This window comes from Ambystoma mexicanum, chromosome 2p (assembly GCF_040938575.1).
Source record: "Ambystoma mexicanum isolate Mex_15411 chromosome 2p, UKY_AmexF1_1, whole genome shotgun sequence".
Classification (NCBI taxonomy): domain Eukaryota; kingdom Metazoa; phylum Chordata; class Amphibia; order Caudata; family Ambystomatidae; genus Ambystoma; species Ambystoma mexicanum.
In genome coordinates this window covers 163,411,476-163,435,015 of record NC_090923.1, presented here as the reverse complement: position 1 = coordinate 163,435,015, position 23,540 = coordinate 163,411,476, and the positions used below count along the sequence as shown (strand labels likewise).

The 23,540-nt window shown below is 46.0% G+C and overlaps 1 protein-coding gene across 3 annotated transcripts in view; it reads right to left on the bottom strand.

Annotated features, from left to right (window-relative positions):
* Nucleotides 1–23,540, bottom strand: part of FGD5 (FYVE, RhoGEF and PH domain containing 5) — a 640,152-nt gene that overhangs the window by 3,037 nt on the left and 613,575 nt on the right. Inside the window, exons 20-21 of one of the 3 annotated variants that reach the window (XM_069643415.1) lie at nucleotides 22,852–23,006; nucleotides 21,239–21,301 (exon numbers count right to left, since the gene is read on the bottom strand). The exons of 1 other annotated variant lie outside the window; for it this stretch is intronic. In XM_069643415.1, the coding sequence (XP_069499516.1) occupies nucleotides 21,239–21,301; nucleotides 22,852–23,006 (218 nt within the window). The remainder of the gene's footprint in view (nucleotides 1–21,238; nucleotides 21,302–22,851; nucleotides 23,007–23,540) is intronic. One more of the 3 variants, XM_069643416.1, reaches the window with a different exon arrangement.

The following is a 23,540-nucleotide window of genomic DNA, read 5'->3' as shown; positions in this document are numbered from 1 at the left end:
GTCAAACACTACATTCCTGTTGCTTTCACTGCTATAACATTGGCAAAGCTCATTCTTGCTTTTCTTTTCATGCCACTAAACTCTTGAACCCCTCTTTTGTCTTTTCCCATCTTGACTCTACCGCTTCCCTCCTAGTTGGTCTTCTAGATTATCAACTTGATCCTCTTAACTCCACCTATAATATACAATTTGATTTATCTTTGTCCTCTTTCCATGCTCCTCTCTTATTTGCCTTAGACTCCCGTCTTCCATTTCACTTTCTTTGTACATTTTTCAAATGCATTCACAGGGCCTCATTCCGAGGTTGGTGCTAGTCGTGGCGCTTTTAGCGCCACGACTAGCACCATCACCGGTACCGTGTCCGCCCTCGTTCAATGGGGATTTACCAGTCTAGTACGACCTTTGCGGGACCTAAAGGGAATGAAAATGTCAATCCCCATTCCCATGTGAGCCCCCACAGGGCTCAATGAGAAGGGGAAGGCGGCAATAACGGTACCGTAAATTACGGTACCGTTATTGACCCTGGTATCCCTTTGCGGGTCCCGTCCTTAACGCCTGCTAAAACCAGGCGTTAAGGGAAGGACCCGCAAAGGGACCTCGGAATAGGGCGCAAAGGGATTACTGGCACCAGTGTCCTTACCGGTGCCCGGTATCCCTTTGCGCCCGGTCGTAATGACCCCCACAGTCTTGCTCCACATTATCCTTCACATATTTCATCATTTTATAGACCATTCCGTTTTCTGTAATCTCTGTCTCAATGTTCTCTTTCTGCCCTTAATACTCCTTGCGCCCAATCTCGTTTTCGTTCTTTCAAACCCCTCGCCTCGCTCCTAATCCACACACATTTTTTGATTTTGTACCGCTGTTTAAACCTTGTTAAGTGCTTTGGTGAAAGTACCACATAAATTCAATAAAATACAAATACAGCTCTGAAGAATGCAGAAAACCACACATGTATTTCACCCGCGTTAGAGATTATCATTGCGGTATAGACTGACATCCTTGTGATTGGATCATTGAAGTATGCTTAGCAAACACCATCCATGATATGGTGAGTTTAAAAAAGGTATGAAAAATACACTTCTACTTGAAATGTTAGAATAGAAAAGGCCATTTCAGCAAGCAATCACACGCCACGACCACCCAGAAGCCTTTCCTGCAAATACACCACTAGGTGAGGATCACAGAGCAATGCCGTCCAGGTATGTAAATTAGCTGAAAGCATGCATTTCTGCTTGAGGTTATGATCTTATTGTTAAAGGCCAGCACTATTTTACACATTGATTTAAAGACAGAAACAAAGCCACCACCCGCAAAGTGAAAACCTACAGACCAGTAGCATGAGTCTCAAACTTAGACACCAGACAGAGGCTAGGATTGACGCACCCAGATCCTAACACTGCAACACCAGACAGAGGCTAGTACTGACGGACCCAGACCCTAACACTTCGACACCAAACAGAGGCTAGGATTGACGTGCCTAGATCCTAAATCTGCAACAACAGACAGAGGCTAAGACTGACGCACCCAGACCCTAACACTGCGTCACCAGACCGAGGCTAGAACTGATGCTCCTAGATCCTAACACCACAACACCAGAAAGAGGCTAGGACTAAAGCGCCTAGATCCTAACACCGCAACACCAGACAGAGACTAGGATTGATGCACCTAGATCCTAACACCACAACACCAGACAGAGGCTAGGATTTACGCACCCAGATCCTAAGACCGCAACACCAGACAGATGCTAGGACTGACGTGCCTAGATCCTAACACCGCAACACCAGAGGGAGGTCAGGATTGACGCACCTAGATCCAAACACTACAACACCAGACACAGGCTAGGATTAACGCACCCAGATCCTGACACCGCAACAACAGACCGATGCTAGGACTGATGCGTCTAGATCCGAACACCACAACAACAGACACAGGCTAGGATTGACGCACCCAGATACTAATACTGCAACACCAGACAGATGCTAGGACTGATGCACCTAGATCCTAACACCGCAACACCAGACACAGGCTAGGATTGACGCACCCAGGTCCTAACACCACAACAGCAGACAGAGGCTAGGACTGACGCGCCTAGATCCTAACACAGCAACACCAGACAGAGGCCAGGATTGACGCACCTAGACCCTAACACTACATGCAAAACTTCACAGCTCACTGTAGCTCAACAGTTATTGATCCCTAATGCTCTCAATGAATACAGCATGATCAAAGTTGGTGTCAGGGCTGCAAGTATCTTACACCGCACAAACACTTGTAGGCTACTGTACTTGGGAGCAACATTTGGACAGATCTTTTTTCTCGCTGGAAATGCTTGCCTGAAGGATTTTCAGTGAGAAAGATCCCCACAAAAAGTGGCAGCCATGAGCTAGCCGATACACAGTGCTCCTCATCCAGGTGTCCACCAGACAATTATTGAGCAAACAGAAAAGCCACCTCTTTGTCTGAATCTAAATCCTTCATTGCTTTGTTCATTCACAAAATGTAACAAAACATCTTTTGGATGAAAAGAGGATGCAGGCACACTTTAAGTAACAAGATGTGTACCGCAGCAGTTGCTTCAGGATGCAGGCACGCTTTAATTATGTACAGCAGCAGTTGCTTCAGGGTGCAGGCCTGCTTTAAGTAACAAGATGTGTACCGCAGCAGTTGCTTCAGGATGCAGGCACGTTTTAATTATGTACAGCAGCAGTTGCTGCAGGATGCAGGCCTGCTTTAAGTAACGAGATGTGTACCGCAGCAGTTGCTTCAGGATGCAGGCACGTTTTAATTATGTACAGCAGCAGTTGCTGCAGGATGCAGGCCTGCTTTAAGTAACGAGATGTGTACCGCAGCAGTTGCTTCAGGATGCAGGCACGTTTTAATTATGTACAGCAGCAGTTGCTGCAGGATGCCAGCCTGCTTTAAGTAACGAGATGTGTACCGCAGCAGTTGCATCAGGATGCAGGCATGCTTTAAGTAACACGACATGTACCGCAGCAGTTGCTTCAGGATGCAGTCATGCTTTAAGTAACAAGATGTGTAACACAGCAGTTGCTTTGGGGGGAATTGGCAGGTAGTGCTGTTGCCTTCTTGGAGGTGTAAATAGGCTGGCAGTCTGATGTACATACACCTTTTCAATGAAGGATGGTACATGTTTGGTTTCGAGACAGGAAAATATCAGCTCGATTCCACTACCCTGATAGAGGGGAGTTGTCACAGCTCTATTGGGGCGTTCTCCTATTCCTGAATACTTCAATTTCAGTCAATAACCAGAAGAAATCCGACCGCACACATCTAGTGCGAGTCTCCAGCCCTGGAGAAAGTGGTTACACTTACTGCTACACCACTGAAACAGGTCGGCTTTTCGTGTGATCTGAGTAGACTAATACGGATCAGGAAGGTCCCTACATCAGACCCCCTCTTCTGATCCCGACATTAAGATGGGATCTCTGACTTTTTATTGATAGGGGAATGGAGCTCACAGATATATAATAACTAAAGCAGATCTCCAAAATTCTCCCCCTAAACAAATAGGAGTTTACCTCTGTCTACTAGCCATCTTTGACTAGCTACAATCGAGGTCTAATACTCTAATTTTACTCTAATTTTAATCAGTTGCAAAATCCAAAGAACGCGAATAAAAAAGTAATTGTTTATTTGGAAAACAACATTGAAAAGAAACCCCAAAAATTGTGTGGAACCCTGAAGGCAACACCCAGGAATCTGTAACAATGGAGTAAAAACCCTAAAGAGAAGCAATAACAGAATGAATTTAACTCGAATCCGAGGGTGCTATAACTTGGCAAGCGAGGACAGTTTCCCGACTGAGAGTGGGGCTAGGCCTCGAGTGAGCTGTTTGAGTTGTGATGAGTGTTGGTTCTCCGTGGGTCATGACGCGCTGCCTGTGCACGTGGGTGGCGAATGGGTGCCTATCAAATGTTTAGCTGTAGACCCACGGATTGGTGGCGTTCCACAAGCTTCATTCTGTTGCATGGTGGGTCAATGTCGGCGGGTGAGGTAGGGTGATTCGAATCTATAATGGGGGCCAAGCAAGAGTGAGCGACTGGGTAGGTGTGGGGCACGTAGCGGAAAAGGGAGCTTGTCTTGGCCAATGGGTTCAGGACAGGGCCGTAATGTGTGAAGTCTACAATATGTTGTAGATCAGGTCAATTTCTTACATACAATACTTGTCACTGACATTTGTATTCATACCCAACATGATATGATATGGCATTCATAACGCGCCTATACACAAGTGTTTCAATGCCATAATGCGTTTGCATGCATTTTGCACGACACACTGTTTGGAAAGTTTACGGCATTAGAATGGCTTATCTTTTTAATTTCGAGCTTGCCATGGCAGCTTTGGCCTCGTATAATGTATAGGTCTTGTAACGCATTAATTCAGTTGCCGTCCATCAATCCCAGAAGGGCTAAAGTCTCGGTCAAATAAATAAGATATCAAATACTACTGTTTCTTCTGTTGCATTCCTCCTATGTTTCTATCCTCTGTAACCAGCGCAGAGATGTCCATGGGCTTGGTGCGCTTATATAAATGCCTAAATAAATAAATTAGCCTTTGTCGAATGTAAACTTCTACTTGTGTTAGGACTAAAACTACCCAAGCGAAGTAGAATATTTGGCTTCAAAAGAAGTGGATCCAGTCCAAAATAAAACAAATTCCAGGCATCCAAAGACAAACGAAAAAGAAGAGCAAACGCTACAGTGAGCACAGCGTTAATATTTGACAAGGCCTCCGTGAAATATTCATAGACAGGCAGGCACTGGGGGGCGACGGTTTTTAATGGTCCAATAACAGTTGTTAGTACCCCCATGGTATGTGACGACTGGGCTATAAAAAAGGGCATGAATATTTCATTGCGCTTCATCGATGCGCCATCTCCCCAGCTCGCTGTCAGGTGAAGCCGCTTCTTCCCACACGTGCGGTTGGTCGCTCTATAGGCGCTCACGTCCCGGAAGTGTGGACCTTCGACTTCTAGCTGGGAGAGGATGGAGTGGGGACGCATATTGCTACCTTGCCTGCTGGCCTCCAGGGGTGTTGCTATGTTTGTAAAAGTTCAGGGCTCCGCTAATGTCGGGACCAGGCTCGGACTGGCCTATAGGGCAATAGCACAATGCCCGACACAAAAACACAAAATGCTAGTGTGGGCCAGTTTTGTGGTCAAGGTGGGCCACTTCTTTGGCCCAGTTTGATAAGTTACTTCAGAAAACGGCTAGTAGTTTTGACTGGTGTTACAGAATACATATTTTTTTAAAGGCACAATTTGTGTCACATTTTATCAAAAACCTCCCCCTTGGGTACTATTCAAACAGTCTGTCATAAAAGGAATGAATTTCTATTTGCAACTGTGGGCCTCTTTTCATTGGTGCCAGAGACGATGTTATGCCCCAGTCCGACCCTGGTCGGGACTGTCAGGACTTGGGGCTAGCTAGCCTTTTGGTTGTAGCCCCTTAGCGTCTATCCAGGGCTACAGCCAAAAGATCCAGGGCTATGCCCCCTAACCCCCGCCTTTGCTGGTCTCTCTCCCTTATTGCTATGGGGTGCCTCTCAGAGGCACTTTGCAATCCCCCACTGATCTTACATGGGGTGCTTCTGCTGATAACCGAACTCTTTCACTCACTAACCTTTGTGACTTTCTTATCTCCACACTGAGCCAGGAACTGGGCGCACCTCCCCCCTGGACAGAGCTTGATGGAAGATTTGCACATCCTTATGTCTGCTCATGTTTGTGCCAACAAACCGTCTTCATCGCCTGCCCAATTATGGCTACGGTTGCCACGTCATCAAGCTGCAGATTTGCTCTGTCCATGGCTCGTGTATGTCCACAACTCATGCAGAAATAAAATGCTGTTGGCTTCGAACGTTGTCATTTTGTATCGGTCTGTAGGTGACATGTAATAAGTGTATGGTATTGAGCGCGCTCTGAACATTCTGAATTCCAAAAGGAAACACAGAAACAACAATGCAATTTACAGTCAAGATTCCTTTCATCAATACACCTCCTGGGAGAACTTTTTTGGTGCAATATTTAATTTACCCCACTAAAGAGAACGCTAAAACATAAGAACATTAATTCACTTTCTAATAGTGTTTAGTTTTAAGTGACAACTAGTTCATGCTTATGTTAAACCTGCTTCAGATTAACCAAGTTTACAATTAACATGCCTAATTTATGAACATAACATTGTTTTTTAAATAATACAACATAAACCACATTTAATAACAGACTCAGTTTGTCTATTTCCTTCACTCACTATTAAAATACATTTTCTCACTTTACCGCCAAAACGCCAAAACATGTATTGCTACTACCACCATGTGCTACTAGCCTTATATACCTCAGGAGGGGTCATTATCACTTGGATAATGACCTTTCTCCAAATTATGGCCGTCGGCTTTGCCTCGGGCCATAACTTGGTGGTGGGTCATTATCCTGCAATAATGACACCTCCTATGGTCTATAAGGCTATATTATTGACTGGATGTAGGCACAAACCAGATCCCTCTCAAAGACATAAACCCTGACCAGCATCTTGACATCCAATTCAGGATAGTGATACCACGTGTGTCACTGCTAGAATGACAGAGACCTCTTGCAAGTTGCCTTCAGCCAGATCCTGAAGAAGATTATGGGGACATTTTGAAGAACATCAGCGGACATACCCCGATGCTAGCACTGCGACGTCTCTCGGTAACATCAGTGCCCACATCTACAAATGGCTTTCGAGTTGGGGCCGGAAATGTTACCCATGAACATTTAGTTACTCCAAAAGCCACTGATTACATCTTCCAAAACCTCAGATTTCAACACTGAACAAATACGCAGATCATACAAGCTAAGATAAAATGATAATTAATTATATCACAAACAACCCCCAATCAACAAATGTCCCATGCATTCTCCGGAGAGCTTATGCTCAACATCTCATGAATCCCCTAGGCTCGCAATAGCGCCTAACTATACATTGTCACAATGACTAAGTTGTGCGAACCATTCTATATTGACTATATCCACTCGATGGCTCAATCTCACAACCACGGATACAAAGCAGTGTGTTAAGCTCCTAATGGAGTACTAAAGCTGTGCACATCATAGATGGGGTCCTCTATTATGCTCTGCAAAATGTCTGTCAGATCACTGCCTGGTGCTGCGTGCTGCACAAATTCACCACTTTCATGCATGCTCCTATTCCTTCACGGGTCTTTAAGCAAATGGTAATGAGAAAGCAGTGCCTGTGTGTGAGGTGGATGTAGAAGGCTGCACTGCCCACAATGCTAATATAGTCTTATAGATCGAGGGAGGGGTTAATATCGTGGGATAATGGCCCACCACCAGGTTATGGCCTGAGGTGAAGCTGAGGGCCAGACGTTGGGCAAGTGTAACTATCCCAAGCAATCATGACCCCTCCTGAGGTCAATAAGACTATTAGCACACAATGGTGGCAAAAATACATGTGGCGAAGAAACATATTTTACTTTATAATGGGAAAAGTAAATAGGCAACTAAGTTAGTTAATTGAAAGTGCTTTATTTTGTAGTATTGACAGAACATGAGAGTGCTCATATATTAAGCATTCTAATTGCAAACTTAGTTGAACTCAAACAGGTTTAATACAAGTATGCATTGGGTGCCATGTAAAAGTAAACGGTTTCTCTATAAGAAAGCAAAAGCATGTTCCCATGATTTAGCTTTCTCTTTCATGTTTCTCTTTCAAGCTTGCAATTGGGATGTCCCAGCAAAACATACAAATAAAAGAAAGGTCCTCTCAGGGGGGATGTGTCTTGACAATCTACGTGTGCTAATAATAAACAATGACCTACACAATGATTGGAAATGCATATTTTGTTATCCGCTGGGAAGCAGGGGTGTGGATCAAGGGACACACACTAGACCCACCTTACCCAGTAACTATAATAACACATGAAGATACTGTGCTACACATTCAGGCGCCCATTTAGAGCCTAGAGTTCAATTATTGCCTTTACAAATGTATATTTGCCCATAATCATTGCAGAGAGGGAAGAGCTTGGTTCTATAGAAATCCCATCATTCAAAAGCTCAGAAGTACATAGGTCTATGTGAACTACACAATTATAAAAGAAACGTGTCATAGCGAATAGTTCTATTTCCTATTTATGAAAATGTACTTGTAGAGAAAGTTTTTAAAAAGACACTTGGTGACAGTGCTACGTGTAGGACATTCTCATATGTGGTGTCACGGGGGGCCGGGAGCATGCACTAACAGTGGCAAATTATCCCATATCTCCCTGCGGTTTGCAAACCCCATAAGTATGGTAACTATTTCATAATGAAAAAACAATGAAAACATGTTAGTGCGTTGCTCTCCAAGACCTTTTTGGAAAGATACTTTTATGAATTAGGTTTCAATGGTACAAGCTATGCATTTAATGAAAGCTGAATTACAAAATTAATTTGCCAAGAGGCACCCTGACAGATGTCAATCTGTTTTAATGATTTTCTCCATGTCCCTCCATGTCTCTCCTTGCCAGTGACCTGCTGAGTGGTTCAGAGGTATGCACATCCTTTCTGCTGTGTGAATTGTGATGAATCAGTGGATGACATCACTTCTCCCCAGGAGGGAGACCTTCCCTGTAAGGCGAGGGAGGAGCGGGAGCTAAGCAATAATCTCCCTAGCGGTGGTAAAATGCGGCAGGAGGACCTTCCATAGGGGAGGATTCCAATCTTGGGAATGGAAACCTTGATTCTGTGGTTCCCTTCCCTGAGCCCCTTTCATCGGAAACCCCAAGCTACCAACCACAGTCTTAGAACACTTTTCAAAGTAGCAGCATGTTATATTGTAACTTGGTAGATTCCTCAAGTAGTGAGGCGAGGAGGTTCGAGAAGGTATGAAGATCAATCCCTTGAAAGTGATAAAGGACTCTGATAGTCCGCAGGAGAGGTACTGACATCATTGTATACAAAGAAACAAAGGACTTAACAAAGTGTCAAGTCCATCTGAAAACATCAGTAGGAGTGGAGACTGCAGAATGGAGGACACCGGCATCAGTCTGAGATAGCCCTGTGGGAGTCTAGCAGGAGAAGACCTTAGCGTAAGTCCAGAGAGGAGAGGCGGTGCCATGACCTCGACAAGGTAGACCATTCAGTCAAACACCTACGCTGAGACCGTGCGGAGACGAGGACCGTAGAGCCATTGTGGAACAGCAGAAACAGAACAGAAAAAGCAGAGCAGCCACCAACATAGACCCCAGTCTCAAGAAGAACCGGCAATATGCTGCAGCCCAGAGGAAGGTAAAGGGAGGCATAGGAGATGTGGTGGGAATAATGAGGGTTGTGGAGTGAAAGGTTGCTAGTGAAAGAAACCGCAATCTGTGCATCAGGAGTATTCTTCCTCAACCCAGGAGTATTATCCCTTGGCCCAGCGGCAGAGACAAGGCTACTGGTGAAAGAAACTGTAACCTTTGCATCGGAAGTAATCTCTCTCAGCCCCGTGGCAGAGACAAGGTTACTGGGGAAAGAAACTGCAATCTGTGCATTGGGAGTAATCTCCCTCTGCCCAGTGGCAGAGACAACACTAATTATGAAAGAAACTGTAATCGGCACGGTCTCCCTTGGCGCAGCAGTGAAGAAACTACTGAAGAAAAGAACTGTATATTGTGGGTCAAAAGTAATCTCCCTCGTTCCAATCTCATCAAGACGGATACTGTTCAAAGTTGGGAATCATTGATAAATCATCAGAGAGCCAAAGAGAGGATCATTGGACCATAACGCAGGGTGCAATGGAGGAATGTCCAACACCCATTGGAGGAATTGCGGCAGGAGTTACAACGTCTGATGGAAAGTGTTTGTTGATCGTACCAAGGAACTATTCATACCAGAAGAAGGGAGACATTCTCCTGCTTGGCAAATTGTACTCTAGAGTAATAGACAAACTAAAACCTTGGAAATCCTTGTTGGAACTGAGTCACGAGAAGGGAGCCATTCTCCTGGCGTCCTGATTTGAATTCAAAGTGTTTAGTGTTGGAAGGTTAAAGCCTTTTGTTAATCAGGAGGAGGGAGGCATCCGCCTGATTAGTATTTAGTGATTTTCTGTTAGTAGTGATAGGAGCAGATCAGGAATTTGGACGGAGGACAGATTTATTAGTTGAACGGACATTCTGGCTAAACTGACACGAGATTATTGTTTATTAGATAGGGGAATCCCTCTAGAGTTAGGGATAAATAAATCTCACTTTGAATCATGCCATCTATGTGCCAACTCCTGCATCTGATGCCTTGCCACAGTATCCTGTGCTAGTTAGTCCTCATTGAGAGCGAGCTTAAGATCGGTTTACCGAATATGGTGTCGTCATCTACCAGTAGGTTGCCAATAGCCAACTTTATCTTCAGGTATTGTTATTGGAGCTTGGCTACCACCTGGGAGCTGCCACTCTATTATTGGTACTTGCAAAGCTCCACATAAGAGAAAAAAGCAGCCTGCTTTTTGGGACTCGCAGGTCCACTGCAGTAGGTTTGCCTTTTTTACTTGTGTAATCACAGGAGAGGATTACCACCACAGTGGCTTCATTGACTTGTTCTGGGCACTTTCTTTTGCATAGAAAACTATACATGTGGATTCATTTGTCCATGAAGGACCAGCTTGCTCATTCTCACAGCATATGACTATGAACCTTCTGCATGCAGCTGCACTTTAAAAATATGCCTCTTGCCCTGCAGTGAATTGATTGTTTGGAGAAGGTAAACTCAAACATGAACCTCATCTCGTTCTCCTTTCATTGGTTTCCTTTTGAAATAAGATACTTTTGGAACAGGGCTTCCTGGTTTGAAAAGCATTGGCTATACACAAACCTTCTACCTGTACTCTAAACGGATCTGGGTTGAAAGCCTCTGACGGAGAAAAGACCAAAGATTATTTTTACTGAAAAAACCTGTGGTCTTTTCTCCCCTGAACATTTCCGACTTGGCCCCCGCCCTTGCCCACACCTCCATCACACCCCCATCACACCCCCACCACACCCCCATCACTCTACATACCTTGCTGCCGAATCGCTGTGTTCCTGCGATGCCTGTTCCCTTTCAATTCCTTTATTGTGAATCGGCACCGCAGGGTCCTTTCCTTTTTTTTATTTTTTCCAGGACCAGCTGCAGGGAACACCTCCGCAACCCTCACTCACACTATAGTGAGCAAGGGTGCGGGCGATACCCCTGCAGTCCCCACCCCTGAATGGGGGATTTGGTAGAACTTTTCGGCCCTTCGGCATTTTCGAATGGCAGAAATTCACCCCAAATCTCCCATTCAGGCTTTTGAAGTTGGTCTTTTTGACCGATTCCCGGTACACTACAAAATTTGAGTGATGTTCGTACTTCCTGTAGTCAAGACCAGATGGGGAGAGGGCCATGTCCAATGGAGTGAGCACAATGGATGGATTGGAGACACGTGGTGGCATGTTTGGAAGCCATGACTATCTAAATTGGCCACTGGACATTGCTATTTGTCACTCTAGATGACTAGGGTGTGTCAGGGGCATGGCCACAGAACATTGGCCAACGCTGCAGGCCAATGGTCATAGTGGGGGGTGCTCAGAGCATGCCTGAGGCCATGGCTTCAGCAAAGTGTGCACTGGCTTCAGGTTGTACAAAGTGGTCCTATCGAGTGGTGAGGCGGTACCCAGGGCATTGCTGAAGATCATGACCAAGACAAAATGGCCACTGGGTATGGCCACATACCATGCACTGTGGGAACAGCAGGTATATTAGCATATATCATTAAAATAGAATCATTCCGAAAACCTTGGGGAAAGGGACATCATGATTAGGTCCATCTAAAAAGCATTAACATTCAGTGAAAACCCTTAGTTAAAGGGAATTCATGTTTTTTTAGCACAAATCAAAAAACCCTGCAGATTTGCTTAGTGGCTCCTAAAGGGACGGATATCCTAAAGAAATCATGGTTGGGGCAGCTCCATGCACTACTCATCTCACGACAGAGGCTAACACAAACACACATGACACGCACATACCCCAGGTTTACCGTTTCCAGGATATGAGGAATGAAACAAGCTAGGGAAGAACAGGTGTACCCCAGAATAGTTAGGGTAATTTGTTATTTTATTTGAGGGACAACACATTAGTTGTGCCTCCGTGAGGGTCCGGGGGGTCAGCGGGTGGTCCAACCATATCTTTTTTTGTTGTTGAAACGTTTGGACTAGATAAGTGGGATCCGGTGGATTAGGCCTCTTCCATATGAACCTCCCGGCCCATGATTTGCTTTGTTCCTCCCGATTTGCATTTGTTGTGTTATTGTATTTACTGTATGATCGTTTTCGTTAATAAAAAGATTTAAATAAAACAAAAAAAAAAGGATTTTCCACCAAATAGACTGTGCATGTGAGGTAATGTTGGTTTGATGGGCACATTTGCAAAAGATTTGGACAGTCAAGGAGCAACTCCACATTAAGTCTTCCTTAGTGAGTTACTGTTTTGCAAAACATTTTGGTAATTTTTCAATAAAGCACTTCCGTGTCTATAGAGAAAGAAATGTGTGTCTATAGAGAAAATGTACAAACTGTGGGATATGGTTCCGGTCTTTGGGGCTATACTAATATAAACCCATTGGGAGTATGTGAGAAAGCATTTTAAAGAAAATAATTGGGATTACCACCACGGGTTCCGACATCTTCTGTTCGTTTGTAGTTGTGTACAATGTACCTCCCTGATTACCCGTGGCTAACGCCTCTTTTAAGGGTATTAGCATAAATGACCTAAAAACATTTGACCTAAAACATTTGATCGATAGTTGTTGAACTTTTTTTTGGTTAAATTTAATTAAATATATATATGGGGTCAGTAAGGGTATAGATTAGGTTGAGGGGAAATGGGGTGGAGGTTGCGGGGTCTCACCCCCATTTTAGACGAAATGAAAGGTCAAATAACTTTGATCAAATGTGATTAGGTCAAATGTTTTAGGTCAAATAGACGCAAACCCTTTTTTTTTTTAAACATGTTGATTTTAAACAGGCAGGTTATGACAATACAAAGCTTAATCACTTGCGACATGAAGCATAAAGCAATACCACTTGACGCTCTTCCCACCCCACCCTCAGGTCTTAAGTTCCGTCTTCACGCCCCCGCTGGGGATCTCCATCTTGAACAGTTCTCCTGGCCAGTTGGGGCTTGAATGTCATGGCCGGGAACCTTTGGTCAAAGTCCAAAGCCGGACCCCAGATGTTGTGTAAAATGCCTGCCCCGGCAGCCGTCACCTTCAAAGCGATCAAGATGTCCAAGACTTTCATCCACCAGAAAGGCATGAGCGGGCCTTACGTTGTTTTCCAGGTGCGGGCTATCACGTTCCTGCCTGCCAGTAAGCATTGGGTTAATAGTTTGGCCTTAGGACAAGACCTTGGGTAGATCCCGGGGATCGGTGCTCCAAGAAGAATAGGTTTGGGGTCCAAGGGCAGTCGCACCTGAGTGATGTCTGCTATCGTCGCTAAGCATTGTTTCCAAAAGGCTTGAGCCTTGGGGCAGGACCACCACATGTGGAAGAATGAGCCTATTTGGCCGCATTGTCTCCAGCATTGTGGGTCGAGTGTGGGGTTCATGTGATGAAGTCTTAGGGGAGGGTAGTACCAACGGAGGAAGATCTTGTAGGCGCATTCTCTGTTTGTGATGCAGGATGAAGAGGTGTGAGCCCGGGACCAGATGTCAACCCACTGTTGGTCTTTAATCGGACGGCCCAGGTCCGCCTCCCATAGGGCCATATACCGAGTCTTGGAGGTTAAGAAATCCATTTGGAGGCGTTTGCATAGAGTGGTGATTCTCCCTCGGGGCGGGAGCTCATTAAGGGTCAATTCGATGGCTGTGGGGGGGGGGCGAATAGCTGCCTGGCGAGTCTGTGGATGGGTGCACCAGTGGCGCAGCTGGGTATATGTGAATCTATCCTGTTCCTGGATCCTAAAGAGTTCTTTGCATCGCTCAAAGGTGCAGGGTTGGCCCCCTTCAAAAAGTTGTCCCAGGGTCTCCAGGCCTCCTGCAATCCAGGACTTAAAATTCCGGGCAGACAGACCAGGTGAAAAGGTCGGGTTCATAAACACCAGGAAGAGGGGGCTGCGACCCGTCGGGATCCTTTTCTGTTTCAACGCCTTGTCCCATACCGAAATGGTGTGTTTGGTGGTCGCCAAAAGATTCCGCCACTGTCACCGTTCCAGAGGGGGGATATGTGGGAGAAAGCGCAGCGGGAGGGGTAGTTGCGCCTGTTCGAGGTCCACCCATCTAAGGCGGTTGGTAAGGATTTGCCACAATTGGATACAGGACAGCTGAGCTGCCATTTGGTATTTCTGTAGGTCTGGGTCCCCAAGGCCACCGAGTTTCGCGCTGCCCAGCATCGTGGATTTAGGGATTCTGGGTTTTTTCCCCCCCTCCAAATAAACTGCAGCATTTTCTTCTGTAGGTGTTGAAGGGCTGGAGTGAGGAGCAAGCGTACAGAAATCTCGGTAGTAAGTTCATTTTACAGGCTGTAATACGGCCTATCAGTGATATCTCTTGTGCCGCCCAGCGTTTTAAATCTGCCTCCAAGTTTGTAAATAGTGGGGAGAAATTAGCCCGATAGACCTAGCTTGGATTGCCCGGGATCTGGACTCCTAAGTAGCTGATTCCCTTGGTTGTCCATTGTATTGGGCACAGAGGGATTAGGGCTTCTCGGTCTTCCCGGGTCAGACCCACTCCCATGGCAGCTGATTTCCGGAAGTTGATGGCAAAGCCGGTGACCCTTCCATAGCTCACTATCTCAGCCAGGGCTTGAGGGAGGGGGGAAGGAGGCTTTGTGATAGTCAGGAGGACATCGTCTGCATAGAGGGCCAGCTTGTGGTGTGCCGGGTCTGATTGAAAGCCTTCGATTGCAGGGTTCAACCTGATCTGTTGGGCAAACGGTTCCATGATTAGTGCGAAGAGGAGCGGCGACAGTGGGCATCCCTGTCTGGTTCCGCAAGTTAGGTTGATAGGGGAGGAAAGGGTGCCATTAACTCTGAGAAGGGTTTTGGGAGCTTTGTAGTTTGCCAGCGTCATAGTGCAGAATTCTGGGCCAAATCCAAAGACCTCAAGGGTGAGCCTCATAAAAGTCCAATCCACTTTGTCGAACGCCTTGGTTGCGTCCAGGGCCAGAAGCACCAGCTCCCAGGAGTCTCGGGAGGGAAGTTCCACCAGGTCTAAGGCCCTTCGAATGATGTCGGCCATGGAGCGGTGTCTGAGAAAGCCACTCTGATCCGCACTGATTATCTCCGGCAAGAACTGAGATAGTCGTGTTGCTAAGATTTTAGGGTATATATTAGCATCTATGTTGAGCAGGGCAATGGGTCTATATGATGAAGGTTTCTTCGGATCGCTTCCAGGTTTAGGTAGTAAGACCGTAATTGACTCCTGCATGGACGGGGTTATAGTGCCCGTGCTCCTGAACGAGTTAAAAAACTGTACCAGAGGCGCTAATAATTGGGGTTTGAAAATCTTGTAAAACCTGGTTGTATATCCATCAGGGCCGGGGGCTCGGGATTTAAGGGCTTTTATTGCCTCGTCCCCTTCCTCGTCGGTAATCAGCGCCTCCAGAGAGTCACGGGCTGTTATTTTTAGCCGGGGAAACGCTGCCCTCCGTAGGTATTCCCTCTGTTCCTTCATATCCCGTACCGGAGCAGTCATCACCTGGGTCAGGTGAGTCGTTGTGAGCTGTAGTTTGTCCTGGTCAGCGTAATGGACCTTGCCTTGTTGGTCCCGCAGGCCCACAATCGTGTTGTTCCTCTTCGCCTTGGCAAGTTTGGCCACCAGTAACTTATTCGCTTTGTTGTTCTTAGCATAATAAAACTTTAGCTTTTGCCATTTGGTGGGCAGTGTGTTCGGCGTAGTGGGCCTCGATCTTTTTTTGCGCTATCCGGATGGCCCGCTAAGTTTTAGGGGTCCAGCCCTTCTCCTTATGGGTCCTTTCTGCTTTTTTAAGTTCTTCCTCAAGACCCTGGCGAGTTTGTTGTTTATGCCTGTGATAGGCCGCTCCTTGCGCAATCAGTTCTCCTCGCACTACTGCCTTCATTGCGTCCCAATTGTTGGCAGTGGAGGTGTCTTCGCTGGGGTTCTCCTTAAAAAAGTTGGTGATCGTGGTTGCGATCGCGTCTCTGAGTGGCATCTCGTTAAGAATCGGATCATATAGTGTCCATCTGTGCTGTTGGGGGTTAGACGGTTCCTGCACTCGGATTTCTTAGGTCACCGGGGCGTGATCAGACAAGATTCTGGAGCCGATTGTCACATTGTTGATGAATGTGAAGATATGCGGGGATACTAGGAGAAGATTTATCCTGGAGAAGGTTCTGTGGACATAAGAATAAAAGGAAAAGTCTCTTTCGGATGGGTGGAGTACCCTCCATGAGTCCACCACCCCCAAAGTTCTGAATAGTTGCAGGAGAGCCAGGGCTATAGTGAGGTCTCCGGCACTGGGCGGGTGCGACTTGTCTTTCGTGGGGACCCCATTGAAGTCCCCACCAATCACTATCTGGCCCTCCAGAAAAGGAGAGAGAGTCATACTCAGGGACTCATAGAACAGCGCCTGGACTGAGTTGGGTGCGTATACAGAGATTATAGAGTAGCGATGTCCCAGCAGCAGGCATTTCACCGCCATGTACCACCCCTCCGGGCAGTTTATGGAGTCTAGAATCTGAGGGTTCAGTCCCCTCCCAAATAGGATAGCCGTGCCACCCCTCTTGGAGTTCCCAGATGCAAAGAGTTGCTTCGGGAAGTTTCGGGAGCGTAGGCGGCTGTGGTCTGCCGGCAGCAGATGGGTTTCCTGTAGCATAGCTACTGCTGCATCATCATTCTGAAGCTTCTGTAGGATGGACTTGCGTTTGACGGGTGAATTCAGTCCCTTGACATTCAGGGAGACGAACCTCAAAGTCCGATGTTCCGGGGCTAGTTCCGGGGCCACTGACAAGTCCTGGGGGAGAGGGGGAGACGTAGAGGGATCAGCCATCATGTCGCGGAGTGTATGGCCATTCATTAACCTGCCTATGGGGTTTTTGCTCAGGCCGCCAACGGGAGGGCCGAGTTTTAACTGGGGGTGGCGGACCTTTTGTAGGTCTAGAGCCTCCCCTGGCCAACGGGGCCACAGAACAGTATGTAGCCAACATGGCTAATCTTACAGGTAGTCTCAGTGGATCGTTCCAAGGACTCATAGGTGGACTGTGCCTTGGAACCGGGCATGGGCCGTGGAATAATGCCTGCTGCTTTGGGGATGGAGCTCATCTGTGTTCCTGTGGGTGCTGATAGGCTTCATGGTGCCGGACTGACGAGCCGGGACAGAAAGTGGTGGCTCCATCATGGGACCGCATCCGGCTACTTCCTCCTCCGGAATCTGGTAACCCTCGACCAGGAATTTTGTGTGAGGTTAGGGGAGGCCACAAGGTCTGAGTCAGCCGTTGCCTCGGAGGGCAGGGAAGGCGAAGGCCTGGAAGCATCTCGGCGCAGGATGTTTTCAGTATCTTCCAGGTGGCTAATTTTACTTAGTGAGCCCTTATAGGAAAATTGCAAGGCTGTGGGAAAGAGCCATCTGTAGCAGATTTTTTGGGCTTGAAGAAGAGTGGTTAGTGGGCGGAGGGCTCTCCTCTTTTGGAGAGTAAGAGGGGAAAGATCCTGAAAGATCTGGAGGGAGGTCCCTTGGAATGTCATTTCGTCTTTGGAGCGGCTTATCGCCGAGATGGCGTCCTTCGTGGTAAAGAAGTGCACCCTAGTGATGACGTCAGGGGGGCCACCTGACTTCACTCCGTGACGGGGGTTCAGCCTGTGGGTGCGATCTAGGAGAAGCTGTGAATCTCCAAGGTCAGGGAGGAGAGACTGGAAGAAGAGGCCCACGTATTCAGCCAACCCCTTGTCTGGGATCGAAGTAGGAACCCCCCGAATACGGAGGTTGTTGCGCCGGGCCCTATCTTCCAGGTCTTCCTGCTTGTATTCTAGGATGTCGTACTTGTCTTGCAGAAGTGTAATTGAGCGTTGGACCACAGTTAGGGCGGAGGCATGATCTTGGATATGGTCCTCAAGAACTCCCACTCTTTGTTCAACCTCCGAGACCCTTTTATCCGTACTTTCCATCTTAGTAGTAAGTTCCATCATACAAGAGCGGAATTCTGATTTGATATCCGCCATGAATTCATGTATGTCTTCTTTGGTCGCCAGAGGTCCCTTGTTGTCTAGGGATTCCCGTGAAATAGAGGAGCAGGGGTCCTGTTTCTTAGCTTTGTCGGATGCGATCAGCAGTGTTGCTATGTCCGAGGACTTGGTGGTCTTTTGTTGCTTAGTCATTGCGCTGGTTGTCGACGGCGGGTCAGTGGCCACCGGGAGCACTGTAGCAGTGAAGGAGAGTTGCTACGAGAGCCACTCAGGGGCCCCCAGATCCCCGCGAGAGGCTAGGGAGCGCTACCCGTGCGGGTTATAGGCCTTATCCGCGGGAAGCAGGGTCGTGGGCCGGGGCGCCCCAGGAAAGGCTCAGGGAGAAGAGCATGCAGGCTAAGCCTACCTTTAATTCGGATTCGGGTCGGGCACTGGTTGTAGACTCAGGGAAGCGGTGAGGTGCGATAGAGTGCTCTCAAGGAGCTCCTGCTGAAGGCTCCCGCAGCCAACCGTTGTATGGGGGGAGCGTCTCCTGTCCCCGCTCCAAGGAATTGAGTCGCTTTAAGGGCCATTGCAAATGTCTATAGACCGGAAGGTAGGCTCCACCGGGCACTCAGAGGAGCCACCAATGCAGCCCGAGTAGGTCTCCGTCCGCCGGGCTTGTAGCTGTAAAGCGGCGTGGGCCGGGGCACCCCAGGAGGAAGAGGGAGGAGAGGGAGCACAAAACGGGGGCCAGGCAAGGAGATCACTCCGCAGGGAATCCCCCGCCAATCCTTGATGCATGCGGCACTCCCCGGCGGTCCCAGGAGAGCCCGGGCCGCCCCCCGCAGGCAGACAGAAACAGTCCTCGCTTCTTGCCTGGATGTCTGGATGCTCGTCCGTCCCCTACGGCCTGTGTGTTACGGGGAGGCTCGCCTCCAACTCCCGGCTGCGTACGCATTCATACGTGCGCCCGCCATCTTGAATTCCTTGAGCGGCAGGGAGGGGACCGGGATTCAGGCGGCGAGTACGGACACAGTGCTCTTTCTCCTGGCTTTCATCTTTGAGCTACTAGTGCCCCATCGGTTCCGATCCACATAGCTGGCGTCGGTGGATCGTGTAAGCCAGAGGAACCGCACAAATTTTGCTATAGCAGCGGGCAGTCCACGGGCGGCTTTAGAGGAGCGACTGCATCGCGTGGGCTCCAAGCCACGCCCCCCAAACCCTTTTAGTATGTGTTGCAATATGGACTAATCCCGCTGCAGGTCTTAACCAAACCTGTGAAATCATTTATCCAAAAGTGAGGTGGCAAACCAAATTCAATGGTTAAAATATGTTAAAGAGAATACAAGGCTGTTGGGCTCACTGGTTTGGTATATAGATCCCCAATCAATGGATGTTTATCCCACGGACAAACTTAACAGCCAATATTTTGCATGTTTTAAAAGACAAAGGGAAGATCAAGAATTGGTAAAGCCAAGGTAGCGGCAGCATTGCCTTCTGAAATTAACTTTCCATGTGAGCCATATTTAACAGGGGTGACACAAAGACATCAGTGCTCTCTGATAACCACATTTAGAACTCATCTTTTAGCCTTGAAGAGTTAAACACCCAAATGGACTAAAGAAGAGAGGAATATTTGTGGATGCAAATGTGTCCACAGGACTGTGCAAGATATGGCACGCGTGATCTTATCTGCCTGCTATACAATCATTATCAGAATCATTATCGCGATTTTAAGGGAAATTAATTTTCGGATTTATCATCCAGCCTGGTTGTTTTAATGATTGTTACAATTAGTGGAACATTTAAAGATTTTAGGATTTGAATCCTGATATTACAGATTATTTGACCAATGGCCTTAAAGATAACTTTACTGACCACATCACGTGACAACAAATTCAAAGGACTGTTTTTCCCGGGCACATATTGAGAACAAACTACATCATGCATTCAAAGGAAATGATACACGACAGAGAGACAAAATGATATGTGCCTTTACAATACAGAGTCCAGAAGTAGTAGAAAAAGCAACATTCATGTAACCGAGTATAATAATATCTATTAATTATAGTAAATGATCAACTAGGCAGCCAGGGGATATCTGCATGTGCATTTTATGTGTCCCAAGATGTAGAGATGTGAAGCAACATGTCTGCATGTAGACAGACGACCAATAGAAATTTAGGAAACAGTTAGTACAAAATCAAGGAGAATCAGGAATGTCATAGAACAATAGCAACAGAGAAATGAGAAAAGAGTGGTATTCGAATAAAGGCACATACAGGATAATTCCTCCAGTAAAGAAAAGGAAGTCAAGTATAGGCCATGCAAAAATGAAGCACAGCAATACGAGAGAAATGGGTAACAGGTCAATAATGGCACTGAGATCTAATGCCCCCATGATCAAGAGAACAGATGCTTAATTCTTCACAGCAGCTAGCCACCTTTCCATTGAATTATTTCTAGCCCGTGGGTTCCCACAGTCTCATATTCCTCCTCCCCATCAATTAGCCCCCTTTGTTTGCTTAAAATTCTTGCATTCAGTATAAACATTACCTAGCTGTGTTCCATTCCATTTGCTCTTTGTATTAGAAAGGGTGGCAACATCTTTCACGGTTTCAAGACTTAAATCAATTTAAATTTGAAAATGAAAAGAAAAATCTCTACCCACTACGTGTCACAATACCCAACTTTATAATTTCATTTCTTTTAGCTGCATTCCACAAACAAATCTAGTATTCTACTTACTGTTTAATTAACATGATCTCATTTGAAACAAAACTTTACCTTTTTAAGCAACACTAAACAAAGACATTCCTATATTAAGAAAAAAACTATAACACCATCTCTTTGTCACCAGAAGCCCACCTGCTAGGCGCTATAGGTTTTTCGTTCACAGCTAGATATTTGTTATCTTGTGTGAAGATACACACACTTGTGTGTAGATTTAAAGTGTAAGCTGGATAATAGTGAAATAGAAAATCTCTTGTTTGTAAAAACCATCGTCAGATCTCTTTATTTTGTGTACTGGTCTACTTGTCTGAATCTTTCTCGCTAAAAACAGATCACTTTTACAGGTCTTCCAAATGTTTTTTTTTACTCAGCAGAATATATATATCTACCTCAGTCCCTGTCGGTTCAGCATCGCCCTCCCCTCGGGCAAGCGCATCAGTTTTTCACGAGCTCTGGGCGGGAGCATGTTGGAAATTGGCAAGAAAAGTGGAAGAGAGGAAGATGAAAACAAGGAAAGTTGACAGAGTATGTGTGTCCACAAAGAATAACATCAGGTTGTAAATAGCTTACTTTGTAAAGAAGAAATAATCAGGTTAAATGCTCTTATTAAGTCAGAAGATTATGTTTACACAGGTGTCTGTCTTTCCTGTAGATAGAGTGAAGGCACAAATGTAGTTCTTCAACCTTCTACTTTAAAGTTACAGTGAAAAATTTCAAAAAATTATTTCTCGTCACTCCGATATCAAAAGTTTGAAGAGGAAACAATACTTTCTGTGGAAAGGATTTCTTCAGCTTACAGTTTGTTTTCTGTACTCTAGAACAATGATTGCATGGCTTTACAAAGGATTGTTTTGTAGGTGGAGCTGGCACTATTTAATTTACAAAACAGATCCTCAAATACTTCACTCCTCCCAGAAATGAAATTTGAAATGATTCATCCAGATCTGATATGTGAATTTGAAGGATCCCGCTAGTTCAGCCTTTTTGGCACTTGCATTGTGGCTAGGTAAGTATGATGTAAAAATCAGAATTCAAGCTGGCAATCAACAGAACACGTGATCCACCACTCGACTCGGTCAAGTTATTTTCCAAGTCTTTCTTTCTTGGCTACTCTTTAAATTTGGATTCTTACTTGTCTGAGTCATGTAGTGACTGAAGATGTTTCAAGAACAAACATGTGATCATACTAGCCTGCTATGCTCTACTGCCTGTTCCTGTTTACCACACATTAGTAAAGTACTCTACAGGCATAGAAGGACATGTAGGAATGTGACATGTCCCAGTAGTATATTCTCTCGCCCTTGCTAAGTCCCAATCTCTACTCTACTCTTTCTAGTTGTGACTTTTTTCTCAACTCAACTAAGTGAAATTGTTTAATGTTCTACCTGCAGTTAATTCCTCTGATTCACAGAGCGAATGAGGATGTTACATGAACAGACAAATTATCAGACTAGGCCTCCATCCCCTGCAACCTGCTGTTATTATGATATGATTATATCAGCAAGATATTCTATAAACATCGAAGGACATATACGATATTTATTTGTATATATGTTTACCTTTATTGGAAACAGTAATGGTCTAGCTCCATCTTGCATTCACATCTTTCTGATCACCTAGCAATCAATTGCCCCTTTACTTAGCACTTTTCAGAAACCCATAAGGTAAGTGGGTCCTGTTTGATTTAAGAGTTGAAGGAGGAAGGAGAGAAAGGAACCCTGTCATAATATAAATATGTGATGGGAAGCCATCCTAAATGGGATGTTTTTTCCATATGGGGTTTATCAGTCTGATGTATGTGAACACCCCTTCCTGGATCATGCCACTGATGGCCTTCGATCAACATGTCTATATAGATGTCAAAGTACAGTCAGAAATAAAGACAAATAGAATTAGAAGGGAAATAGCTTTTTGGCTTCTATAATGTATGGATGTGTTGGCGGACATCGCAGTATGGCTTTGCAGAAAGCAGCGGCATCAAAGAGCAAGTTTCTCTGTGTACCTCTCGGCTGAATTGTGATCCTCTGCCTTGAAGCTATAAAACAAGGTCTCCTTGTGGTAGAGCTGGAAAAGTGTCCCTGGGTCCGTCCTTCCTTCCCCCTTCTCAGATAAAACTATGAAGCCCAGCAGAGGCAAGCTCTCGAGGGCTACTTTATCCTACAAGCACAGGAAAGAAAACGGGTTTAGAGTGTGTACACATAGCAACCCTCAAATGATCAACTTTACGTTTAGAAAATAAAAGAAGACAAACCTAACTTTCACATTTCATACGGCATTCCGTCCCGCCCTCGGAGCTCCAGATCAGGTACCTTAAGTGCCAAGGACGAGTATGCTCGTCCTTTTTGCATAGACTTGCATAATAGCCTGGCAGTTAAAGGGTCCTGGAACAGCTGATCTCAGCCTCACAGGTCTGCCATTGAGCCATACTCCTGAATTGATACAACGTTCAGCCATTATATGCGTGGAGAATGATGTGGTGTCCTACTCAAAGGGCCAATAGTTCAGACAAGCACATCTTGTGGAAGTCATTCTTCTTGATGGCTGTTGATAGCATGAGTTTGGAACTTGCTCTATTAACACCTGGATGTCTATGGAAACGAATCTTTGGGTTCTCACTACCATAACCATTGTGGGCAGCTTCTCTGTTGAACTTCCTCCCATACCAGAGACGGAAAAAATTGAGACAGTTCT